Source organism: Triticum aestivum, chromosome 5B (assembly GCF_018294505.1).
Source record: "Triticum aestivum cultivar Chinese Spring chromosome 5B, IWGSC CS RefSeq v2.1, whole genome shotgun sequence".
Classification (NCBI taxonomy): Eukaryota; Viridiplantae; Streptophyta; class Magnoliopsida; order Poales; family Poaceae; genus Triticum; species Triticum aestivum.
In genome coordinates, this window is record NC_057807.1 from 145,852,107 (window position 1) to 145,864,706 (window position 12,600).

The 12,600-nt window shown below is 59.6% G+C and overlaps 1 protein-coding gene across 1 annotated transcript; it reads left to right on the forward strand.

Moving 5' to 3' along the window:
• Nucleotides 1-1,481: 1,481 nt before the first annotated feature.
• LOC123115864 (UDP-glycosyltransferase 91D2-like) lies at nucleotides 1,482-2,955 on the forward strand. Its single transcript, XM_044536937.1, has one exon. It carries the CDS (start codon nucleotides 1,518-1,520, stop codon nucleotides 2,850-2,852), a length of 1,335 nt encoding a protein of 444 aa, XP_044392872.1. The 5' UTR covers nucleotides 1,482-1,517; the 3' UTR covers nucleotides 2,853-2,955.
• The last annotated feature ends 9,645 nt before the right edge of the window (nucleotides 2,956-12,600 follow it).

Below are 12,600 nucleotides of genomic sequence, written 5' to 3' on the forward strand. Positions count from 1 at the left end.
TATGTATTCACACATGTATTATGTTTTCGGTTAATACAATTCTAGCATGAATAATAAACATTTATCATGATATAAGGAAATAAATAATAACTTTATTATTGCCTCTAGGGCATATTTCCTTCACCTCTTTGAGCTCAGGGAAAATCCCAGGTCCGGCTCCCCCGAACCGGATAGCGACGGCGTCTCGACGTCATCTTCCTTCTTGAAGGCGCTATCTTGCAAGCTCGTGCTGTCCCCGGTTTTGGCTCGGACGATGTTGGAATTCTTGTTGGTTCGGCATTGCCGTTCTTGGTTCGGGTCTGGTAGGTCTAGCTGTGATGTTTCCTTTGTTTGGGCCGAGCATCCCCTTCTCTCTGCTCCGGGCATCATGTTCACGCCTGTCTGAGTCCGTGTCATGTGTTGTACCCCCGTTGTACTCATTCTACTCTTTCTATCAATGAAATGATACACAAGCTTTGCGTATTCCCTCAAAAAAAAGGTGTAGCTCACTTCCAATAACAAGGCCATTCTTCATGAGCCTCCATACATGGATTTTTGCCTTGTTTGGAGCACAGGAGGCCCATAGTGAAAGCCATCCCTTGTGCGCTATCACTGATGATGAAGGTTCCGGCCGTCCGGACCTTGTTTTGTTCATGCTCATTTTCAGGTGATAAGCGGATCCTACTGTGAACTGACCATTCCTAGTGAAGTTCCAAGCCATGTACAAAGGGTGGCCCTGGAGGCACACACTGAGCCTGCTGAGGCGCGAAGAAGGAATGTCTTTTGGCTAGAAGATGGTGGAGGGCAAGAGGAGGTTGCTACGAATGTGGATGATGCAATGGCGGAAGATGCTGAAGAGGAGACCAATGCTTGATTCAGTTTAACGGTAGCATGTATTGCGTGCACCTGCATGTGGCTTTTGCTGCGAGATGTTTGTGCGCACTTTTTTTCAGATTTTTTTGGCATTTCAAAACGTGTTTTCCAAAGTGGGTTCATATGTACCCGGGTTCATCTATGCACTTTCCGGCCCTGGAGGCACATACTGAGCCTGCTGAGGCGCAAAGAAGGAATGTCTTTCGGCTAGAAGATGGTCGAGGGCAAGAGGAGGTTGCTACGAATGTGGATGATAGGTGCCGCAGGTAAAAAAAAAGGTAGGTGCTACCAAAATATCGTCATGTGAACAAGGACGGAAATGTCCACACCCCAACGGGGGAACAAAGTATCTCCATGTGAAGGAACCCCACGCATAGCAATTCACCACCCTCAGCATAAGGCACACGCAGGTGCACACAATACATGCTACTGTTAAACTGAATCAAACATTGGTCTCCTCTTCAGCATCTTCCGCCATTGCATGGATGGTGGCAACGGTCATTGCCTAAAAAAAGGCAAGACAGGTAAACGAAGTGAAAAAACAGATTTCTCTACTTTACCGTGCGATTCGTAGGGGCTATTCATAGGAGTTGAGATGCGATATCCCGGCAAAAATCGGTAAACTAAGCCAATCCAAGCTCCTTGGACGCGCGCGCTCTGTCCCCATGGACGAGACCGGCTCATCCCCCTCCTTCGGCCACCTGCTCCCCTGCCTGGACCTCGCCGAGCGCCTGGCGTCGCGGGGCTACCGTGTGTCGCTCGTCTCTGCGCCGCGAAACATCGCGCGGCTCCCGCCTGTGCGCCCAGCTGTGGCGCCGTTCGTCGGCCTCGTGGCACTGCCGTTCCCGCGCGTGGCCGGGCTCCCCGACGGCGCCGAGTCCACCAACGACCTCCCCTTCGACAAGTTCGAGCTCCATCGCAAGGCAGCCGACGGCCTCACCGCGCCCTTCTCCGAGTACTTGGAGTCCCTATGCGCCGAGCCCGGCGGAAGGAAGCCCGATTGGATCATCGTGGACTACTTCAACGACTGGGCGGCCGCCGCCGCCATCCAACACAAGGTTCCATGTGCGATGCTTGCCCTACTCGCTGCGACTGTGGTCGCCACCTTGGACATTCTACTGTCCGAGCGCACCGCGTCCCGATCGGCAGGAGCTACAAGGTTCGCTACGGAGAAGACGGGGCTAATGGCTCTACAATGCAAATGGGGGATGTCCATCGCCGAGCAGGTCTCCTCGACGCTCCAGAGGTGCAAACTCGTTGCCATGCGGAGTTGCAATGAGTGGGAGCCCGAGAGCGTCGTTCATGCCGCGACGTTCGGCGGCAAGCCGGTTGTCCCCTTCGGCCTCCTGCCGCCGTCGCCTGACGGAGGTCGCCGCGGCGACAGAGGGAACGACCATACAGCCGTGCGATGGCTCGATGCGCAGCCGGCCAAGTCGGTCGTGTACGTCGCGCTCGGAAGCGAGGTGCCGCTGCGCCCGGAGGAGGTGCGCGAGCTCGCCCTCGGGCTTCAGCTCGCCGGGACGCGCTTCCTCTGGGCTCTGAGGAAGCCACAGGCCGTCGACGCCGACGTGCTCCTCCCCCAGGGGTTCGAGGAGTGCACGCGCGGCCATGGCCTCGTGATAACGGGCTGGGTTCCTCAGCTCGGGATACTGACGCACGACGCCGTGGCTGCGTTCCTGACGCACTGCGGCCTGAGCTCCACCATCGAGGGGCTCCTGTTCGGGCGTCCTCTCATCATGCTGCCCATCATGGGGGACCAAGTGCCGAATGCAAGGCTGATGGAGTGTAGAAAGGTCGGCGTGCTGGTGCCGAGAAACGAGAACGACTGTTCGTTTGACCAAGAAGGCGTCGCGACGGCGATTCGGGCTGTGGCGGTAGAGGAAGAAGGCAGGAGAGTGTTTACAGCCAACGCCAAGAAGCTGCAAGAGATCGTGTCGGACACGGAGTGCCATGAGAGGTATATTGACCGCTTTATTCAGCAGCTTAGATGTTACAAGTAGTGAAGGGAAGCGTACGTCTTGATGTTACCTGGAGTCCTGGACTTAGAACATGCAGTAGAACAAGCTTCTGTATATTGGAATTTTTCTCAAACACGCACCAGTCATTCATTAAAGGAGGGGGAAGAATCCCAAAAATTCCACATTGTTACAGATTATTTTTAGCATCAGTACAGACATAAGCGCTCATATACACGCGCATACACTCTCCCCTATGAACGCACACACGCACACCCTACCTCTATGAGCACCTCCGAGAGACTGAGCCGACATATCATCTTGAGATTTACGAAGTCACCATAGGCGCCTCGTCGTCGACGGGAACGTCTCCTCCCACTAAAAGCGCATCGCCGGAAATCCTGAAATAAATTCAGGAATAATACGGATCTTTCCCCACCATCACAGTAGACAAGTAAACAGACTACTCGCTATCTACCCGCACTGGAGCTGCTCCACCGAAGCCTTCTCCACCACTCGTGAATATTCCTGCCAATCTCCATAGCTTGCCCTCCTCTTCAATTTGTTGTGTGATCCGCTGGAAGGACGGAGATGCTCTATTGAAGACGATATCATTCCGATGCTTCCAGAGCATCCACATACCTAGCAGGCACATTGCTCTGGTAGGTCGTCGACCATCACTCCTTTCATCCTGCCTGATGCACCACTCGCCCAAAGTTTTGTTATCCCTAGTCTCAAACTTCGGCCTTCTGATAGCTACACTGAACCAGTGCCAAACTTGCTTCGTGAAAGCGCAGTTAATCAGCAGGTGGCTCATGGTCTCCTCATGTTGATCACATAACGGGCAGGCATCTTGATGTGGCAACCCTCTAATCTGTCCGAAGTCCAGCACCGGTCCTTCATGGCAAGCCATGGAAAGAAGCGACATTGCATGGGCGCTCGTGATTTCCATGTGAATTGTGCTGTTGTCGGCGTTCTGGGGACGGGGGTCCCCAGACTTGCCTGCCCGCGGCCCTGCGGCGTGGCTCAAGTGGTGGCCCAGTACGACCCGTCTTCATCAACACAAGACTCAAGACCCTCGCGAGGGGCCAAGCCTCGCGGGGTGGACGGCACAAGGCTTCCTTAGGAACGGCCTCGCCAGGCAGGCTCGCGAGGAGGCGGAGAGATCAAGGCAGGGTACCTCGCGAGGTGCTCGTGACGCAAGCCATGACGATCGAGACCAGGCGGGCGCCGGCTTGCGCAGTGTCCTTGTTCCTCTTTGGTGCAAAGGGGGCAAGCACAGGCGCGGAGTACCGAGGCATCAGGCAAAGGTTGCCATTTCAGTGTAACGAGACCAAGACCAGCGGAGCGGCAGGATGGAGGTCACCGTGGAGCCCAAGACGGCGTCATCACCAGTGCTTTTGGTAGCCGAAGACCAACTTTAGTCAGGATAACTTGTACTAGATGTTCCCCTTCGAAATGACCATTGTTGGCGCCCTTCCCGCTCAATATTTGGAAAGAGGCCTAGGGCCTCTATAAATAGGACTAGTTACCACAGTAGAGGGGGATCCAGTTTTGGGACGGATCGAGAGCTCATTAGAGAGAGAGAGAGAGGCGATCGAACTCACCCAAGCAGTTCATCGCACCAGCTCAAGAACACCTCTCGCGAGGCTGTTCTTCCATTGTACTGTTCATCATCAGCCCCTGAGGCAATCCACCAGACCACACACTGGAGTACAGTATTACACCACAACGGTGGCCCGAACCAGTATAAATCTTGTGTCCCTCGTGTTGTTCATCGTTTTTAGCTTAGATCTCACGAGACGATCGGACGTAGGTCGGTAGGGGAGAGATCTTCATGCGCACCCCAGAGTTCGAACCTTAAGGGTCTGCCGGAACCCAACATCCGACATTTGGCGCGCCAGGTAGGGGTGCGCCGGAATCTTTCTTCCGCTGTTCGCGTCCGATCTTCCGTCGTGTCCATGGATGACGCTCGCTGGGCTCGCGCTGAGCGTCGGGCTGTTCTCGCCGCCCGCATCGCCCAGACGGCTCCCGTCGGTGGGTGTCCCCGTCGTTCCCCGTCGCCTGCCGCCAACGCCGCCACCGGCCCGACGGGGAACAAGCAGCAGGCCTGGTCGCTGCATCCTTCGGTGCGGCGGGAAGGCCGCACCGCCACCCCATCGCTGACTCCAGCTGGTTCATCGTCCCATGCCCGTCGCGCCCCCGCGGACGCGCACGCCGCATTGCTCCTGGCGCGTGAGCTCCTGCACTACTGTCCCATCGACGACCTCTACGAGGAGTGGCTCACTTGCATCACCGAGCTCGTCAGCGCCGCAGGGGGCTCCCCTGCGCCGTCCATCTCGCTACCTCGCCCTCCGTCCTGTGCAGGAGGCGCAGATCAGGAGGTGCCTCTGCCACCTCCTCCCCAAGAAGGCGCCCTGGCCCCGAGGCGCGCGGCCCCAGGACGAGACCCACCGCGTTCGGCGCCAGCACATCAAGAAAGAAGCTGCCAAGAAATCCCTCGTCCACAAGAAGGTGCATGCGTGCTCCCGGCACCGGCGCGCCACGACCGCGTCCCTGCGCCAGCACGTCAAGACCCCGCGCTGCTTCAGGCAGCGACGCGTGGGAATCTCCATGAGCAAGCCCTGTATCAGCAAAGAGCTCCGGTGGTTACCGCAGGCTGCCGCGCCTTCACCATCGAGCTGCACAGTGTCGCGTGGACGGACAAGTTCAAACCTGACCTGCCTCCCCGCTACGACGGCACTGTAGACCCCGCGGAGTTCCTGCAGCTCTACGAGTTGGGGATGGAAGCCACCAACGGGGACGAAAAGGTCATGGCGAACTGGTTTCCCATGGCGCTCAAAGACGGTGCCCGCACCTGGCTCCTGAACCTGCCTCCCGGCACGATCTCCTCCTGGGACGAGATGCGCACTCGCTTCATCGCCAACTTCCAGGGCACTCGCGACCGTCCACCGGCCGTGGGTGACCTGCGGCGCATCAAGCAGCAGCCCGAAGAGACCTTACAAAAGTACATCCAACGCTTCAACAACGCTCGCCTCAAGATCCCCAGGGTGACTGAGAAGGCCATCATCTCTGTGTTCTCTGACGGCGTTCGTGACGTCAAGATGAAGGAGGAGCTGGCGATCCACGAAGACCTGTGTACGTCTCTGGAGCTGTTCAACCTAGCGACCAAGTGCGCAAGGGCTGAGGAAGGGCGCCTCTCCCTTCTCGAGCTCCCAGCAGCAGACCCAGAAGAGAAGAAAGCCAATGCCAAGGATGTGAAGCGCAAGGGAGTAGCTGTGCTCGCAGCAAAGACGGACACAAAGCGCGGCATGGACCAACCATAGTCGTCCAAGGGCAGCCGGTACTGTGTGTACCACGATCTCCACACCCACAACACCAACGAATGCCAAGAACTCAGGGCCATGCGAGAAGGCCGTGTCGGTTGACGCCCCGAGCGCAATCGGGGCTACGGCCGAGGCGGAGCAAGAGGTGGAGGACGATGGGATGACCGTGGCCCTCGCCAAGGGTGGTGTGACCGGCCTCGCGAGGACCGCTGGCAGGACCAGCCTCGCGAGGGGGCTTGGAGAGATCAGCCTCGTGAGGATCGCCCGCAAGGCAACGCAGGACTCCTTCCTCTGCCGCCACCACCAAGAAGGAATGATGACCATCATCAGGACGAGGGGGCTGGGGGCTTCCACGAGCCTCGTGCCATCGCTTGCATCTTGGGCGGCGCCCAGGCCCCAGCCTCTCAATGCATCTTCAAGTAGTTTGCTCGCGAGGTGAATGTAGTCCTTCCCAAGCTTGAGGCCACGCGCCCTCTCAGGTGGTCAGCATGCGCCATCACGTTCAGCTCAGCGGATCAGCTCAAGTGCGCGGCAACGGCCGGTGTCCTCCCGATGCTCTGCTCCCCAGTCATCAGCAATGTGCAAGTTACCAAGACCCTCATTGACGGCAGGGCAGGGCTCAACGTCCTATCCGTCGAGACGTTCAACAATCTTCAAGTGCCATACGATCAGCTTCAACCAACCAAGCCCTTCTCAGGAGTCACTGATGGTTCCAACATACCGATAGGGCAGGTCCGCCTCCCTGTCACTTTTGGACAGTGCAACAACTACCGCACCGAGCTCATTGACTTCGATGTCGTCCACATTCGTCTGCCATACAATGCCATCCTCGGGTATCCAGCCCTAGCTAAGTTCATGGCAGTGACTCACCATGGCTACAATGTCCTCAAGATGCCAGGAAGTGGCGGGGTCATCACGGTCCCGTGTGAAGAGAAGGATGCGGTGTGCTCCCTCGAGCGTGCCTTCCAAGCCGCGTCAATCGAGGACCCGGACAGCAAGAGTGGAAATCCTCCTGAAGTAGCTCCCAAGAAGAGGAAGACATCACCTGGTTCAAGGCCTCAGGAGGAAGGCTCCTCCGGAGGCGTCACATCCGGACATGCGCCCATCCAAGGGGCGCCACCCTCCATCGCATAGGAGGCGCGCGCCCGGCGCCCTCCTCGGGCAGGGCTCGGGGGCTCTCTCCTGGGGAGCCACCGACTTGGCCAAGGTCACGAGGAAGGCACTCGGGCACCACTTGGAGGCGTGCTTCACGGCATGTTTTCCTCAGGAAGGCGTAAGGCAAGGAGGGCCCAACCCTCAGGAGTTCATCACCAAGGTCGCTCAAGAATTACAGGAATCGAGAGTCATGCATGGCAACTGCCACCTGCCCGGCGTAGCCCCCCATCCAGGCGAGGATGGTGGGCTCCGCATCTGCATCGACTACCCAAGGCTCAATCGAGTCGCATCTCAGGAGTGCTTCTGGCCTTCACGCGTGGGGCGTTGCGCAGGTCCACCGCACAGCTACGTTCGCATGCCCTTCGGCCTGCCGAACGCGGCTGCAGCCCACCAGCGCCTGATGAGAAGCATTCTAGAAGCTCAGGTGGTCAAGCATCGCGCGTTCCTGGAGGAGATGGAGATGGACCTCACCGAGCCGCCCGGATCTCCAGAGCCCCCCGAGGCTCGGAGCCTCGAGGGCTCGTGAGGATTGGCTCCTCCGCCTTCTCCGCCTCGCACCGCCAGCTACTCCGACCCTCACACTGCAATGGTATGAGGTGACTTCTTTCAAGTTTTGTTTCAGCTGGAAGCGCCCTCAGGGCTGCATCATTCCCAGGCCACGTGGATCCGTCCCCGCGGCATGTACCCATTTTGCTTTTGTCTTCAACTTACCTTGTTGGGGGCGCCCCTCGGGCCGCATCATCCCCAAGTCATTTGGGCCTGACCCAGTGGCGTGTGCTTTTCTCTGCATCTATCTAAGTTGATTTGCTTCTTCATGCCTAACCTACTCATGATTATCATCTGCTGCCTACCGCGGGCCTCTCCACTCTCATGCAAAGCGCTTGCACGTTAAAAGGGGGGGTGCCTGAGCATCACGACTCATGGGCTCTTACTGGCTCTCCAGCCCTCACCCCCTGGCCTTAACCCACGGCATCGCAACTTGTCATACTAGCGGCGGCTGAGCTCGCTCGAGGGCCGGGACCTGAGGACGTAGAGCATTTGCATTCTAACCACCTTGCAGGAACGTACCACCGACAAAGGCCCAGAGCCAGGCGCAACCCGCCTCGAGGTAGGGCCCCGTGGGTCCCGCGCTGGCTCACGGGTGCCCAGATACACCTCTCCTAGCCCTACCGTGCCGACCATGTGTCAGGGCGGGGCTGTACACGCCCCGGGGGCTCCTCCCGAAGGGGATCCCCCCTCCCACGCACTAGTGGAAGCACCATGCTCCGCGCTGGCTGACGACACTGCCGAGGAGCGGCTATGCCCGTACACATACGGAAGCGCTATGGTCCGTGTTGGTGATAAACAACTGAGGGCGGCCCATGGCTGTGTCAACCTCAGGGAGCCCAGAGCTCAGTGTCTGGCTTCATCGCAACGCCTCCCCTCAGGAGCGCCGCGCGAGGGGGCTGGACACGCGGGCTGCGCCCGGGCCACGCCCGAGCACACGCCACCCAGCCAGGTCCCTCGGACCTGGTCGTCGCATGCCCCTCCCCGAGCGGAGCCAAGGTATGAAGACCTGTTTGACCATCAAGAGGGACTCCTGAGCATCGCGACTCAGGAGCCTAACTGGTCACGTAGCCCCTCACTCCTTAGTTTCGAAAGGCTAACGGCGGTTGAGGTATGTGCGGGGCTGGGCCCTGCCGACGTAGAACGACAAATCCTCTCCTTCACCCCCTTCCTATTTGCTGTTCGCGCGTCAAGAGGGACTCCTGAGCATCGCGACTCAGGAGCCTAACTTGTCACGTAGCCCCTCACTCCTTAGACCCGTCCTGGTGATCCGGTCAGGGCTAACGGCAGCTGAGGTATGTGCGGGGCCGGGCTCTGCCGACGTAGAACACAAGCAAGTAGGAAGGAAATCGCAAAACCTAGCAAATCCAGAAGCAAATATTACAGACCATAAAATTGTTCTCACGATACCAGACACAAATTTAAACGCCTCCACGAGGCATGGTGCATGTTGTAGGAATCAAAACAGGAAAAAGGCCGCGAGAAGATCACCCCTGGGCCGCGCCACCGCTCGTGGTAGAGTCGCGCTTGGCAGCCCCGCCTCTTGGAACTGCGGGGCCGGCAGCGCCTCGCTTGGGCGCGGTGTTGAAGGCGCGGAACTTCGACAGCAAGGCCTCCGCTCGACCCTTGACGGCTTCAGCAGCAGCGGCGGAGCGCTTGGCATCCACGGGCTCCAGCAGGTCGTCGAGGTTGGCGTCGGGGTTGCGGAGGTAGACGTGGCTGAGGATCCGCGTCAGCGCTGCGGAGGAGAGGATGCGAGCCTCGACTTCAGCCATGGGGCCAATGCCGATCACGACTTCTTCAAGCGCCTCAACGAGGAAGGGAACCAGATTAGCGGGGCCTTCCTTGGCCCCGGCCAGCGGTTTCTCCAGGCCCCCGTCATAGAGCGTTTTCAGCGCTATACGGGCCCTCTCCTTGTAGAGCGCAAAGGCCGCATGGTCCTCGGCGAAGACCTTCGTCTCGGCATCTAGTTCGACCCTCTCCACCTTCAGCGCCTGCTCCAGCGTCTTCAGCTGGTCGCGGTCGGCTGACAGTTCGGCATCGCGCTCCTTGACAGCAGCCTTCCGAGCTTTCATCTCCTCCTCCTTCACCTAGCGGTCGCGCACCTCCTTGGCGAGCTTAGCACGCGGCCCTTCCAGCTCACCCTCCAGCGTCTGGCAGCGGCCCTTGACGGTCGAAGCGTCCTTCAACACTGCGTCGTGGGCGACCATGGCCTGGGAGGTGGCTTGCTTCCCCTCATCGGAAGCCGTCACGGCCTGGCTCAGCGCCGCTCGGACGGAGGCGTCAGAACTAGCCCCGCTGGAGACCAACTCCAGGCGCCCGGCCACCAGGCGAGGATCCGCGCTCCGGAGATCCTCCCGTAGCCGACTCAGCTCGTCAGCAGCTCAGTCCAAGGCGATGGAAGAGGCGGAGGAGACGGGAGCTGGCGGAGTAGGAGGAGAAGACGACAACGTGATCACAGCTTGGGAGGAAAGAACCTCCTGGGCCTTGGCCACTCCAGCGGCAGAATCAGGCACCTCCAGAGTCAGCGGGGCCACAGGGGCCGACTCCTCGCTGGAGTGTCCCTGCTGGCCTCGCGAGGATGACCGAGCAGGGGACGCACGGGCTCTGCCGCCTCCCTTTCCTGCGAGTGAAGACGCGGCCATGGCTGTGGAGCCCGTCCCAGGCGGGGTCGCCGCGTCTCCCTTCAGCCTCTTCGTCGCAGGTATCAGCCTATCTAATAGAAGATGTCAGGCCTCAACGGCGAAAGGACAGGAGCAAGGCAAAGTTCGAGCACTTACTATTTAACTGCCGTGGGATCCCACAGACCCTGGCCAAGCTTGAAGCCCGAAAGCCTCTTGCGGGGCTCAGCCTCGGGAGGCCCGGCCGCAGAAGAAGGCGCACCCGAAGGGATGGAGCTGACTTCGGCCGATGCGGGGGCTGGGGAAGACCCTCGGGAGATCAGCCCGGACCTGTCCTTCCTCGGGACCAGGGGCGCATCCTTCCCTCCTCGCCTGGCGCCGGCCTCGTCGTTGTCGGGCATGGAGCGGAGGGCGCTGGACTTGCGCCAGGGGAAAGTCTCCCCCGTCCCCTCAAAGGTCGCCTCCGAGTCACGCTCCTCGTCCTCGTCGTCATCTCCCTTCCCCGCTGGATTCACCAGAGGACAGGTTCACCGTCGCCGTCGCCGCTTGGCCCTCAGGATCCTCCGCCGGCACCAGACCGACACTGTCAAAGGTGGGCATGGTATCCACCACCAACTTCCAGTCGTCGTGAAGGAACAAAGGGACCGAAGCACCCACCGGGCCAACCACTTCCTCTCCAACCAAGAAGCGGAGGGCCGCGGTTAGATCCTCGTCGTTCAAGGCGTCCAAGCTCAGGCGGAGGACAATGTCAGCATCCGCGAGCATCCACAGTGGGCGCGAGTGCGCTTGAAGAGGGGCCACCCGGTGTGACAGGAACTCCCTTAGGAGCGAGGCCCCGGTCAGCTTCGCCGCCCTCAGGCTGCCCGGCCTCAGGTCAGCATTCATCTTCTCCAGCACCAGCTTCGCCCGCCGATCGTCAAGCTTCGCACGGGACCACACCTCAACAGCTTCAGGCTGCTTGGTAGGCAGCTCCAGCAGGGGGTTATGGGACCCGGCGTCCACCATAACCCACTTGCTCCGAAAGCCCTTGGCCCTCTTCCCGGCCTTCAAGATGGCGTTGGACTTGGAGTACGCGACAAAGCTCGCGCACGCCGAGATATTGCCACCGGAGACCCGGAAGGAGAAGAAGTGGCGCAGCAAGGCCACGGAGGGCACCACCCCGACGTGCGCCTCACAGTAATAGGCGAAGATCGACAGGAGGAGGATGGAGTTGGGATGGATATGCAGAGCATGCAACTAATACTGGCGAAGCACGGCGAAGAAGAATGCGGAGAAAGGAGGGACCAGACCAGCGATAATGGTGCCCATGAAGATGGGGTAGAAGGTGCTCCCCTTGTCTTCCGGCCGGGCGGAGCCAAGCCAGAGCGCAGTCTCCCCCATCTCGTTGATCTGCGCCGCCGCCATCTGGCACGTGAGGGCGAGATTCTTCTCCGTCACATTGGGGGAGACCAGGGCCGGCGAGTACCAGGCCGATGTAGCCCCAGCCGGAGTCTTGAGGGGAGCCATCATTCGCCAGAGAAGAAAGAAGGCAGCAAATCTGGAGATCTTGGAGGCAGGAAGGCGAAGAGCAAGAAAGGGGATCTGGAGCGAGGAGGACGAGAGTAATGGGGTAAGGCTAACCCAGAGCCAACCTTTTGTCAGTCAAGCAGTTGCCGAGGCAGCATGGGGAAGTGGAGACGCCCACGTCCAATCAACCGCCACGCGGCGCCCAAGGCCGCAGGTTGATGGGGCCCGTGGCGCTCCACACTTGCCCCTTCGCTTCCCCTCTAAGCCAAGTCCGAGCGCGCCTTGGGCCCGGGAGCTACTGTCGGCGTTCTAGGGATGGGGGTCCCTAGACTTGCCTGCCTGCGGCCCTGCGGCGTGGCTCAAGTGGTGGCCCAGTACGGCCCGTCTTCATCAGCACAAGACTCAAGACCCTCGCGAGGGGCCAAGCCTCACGGGATGGACGACACAAGGCTTCCTCAGGAATGGCCTCGCCAGGCAGGCTCATGAGGAGGCAGAGAGATCAAGGCAGGGTACCTCGCGAGGTGCTCATGATGCAAGCCATGACGATCGAGACCAGGCGGGCGCCAGGCGGGCGCCGGCCTGTGCAGTGTCCTTGTTTCCTGTTTGGTGCAAAGGGGGGAAGCACAACCGCGGAGTACC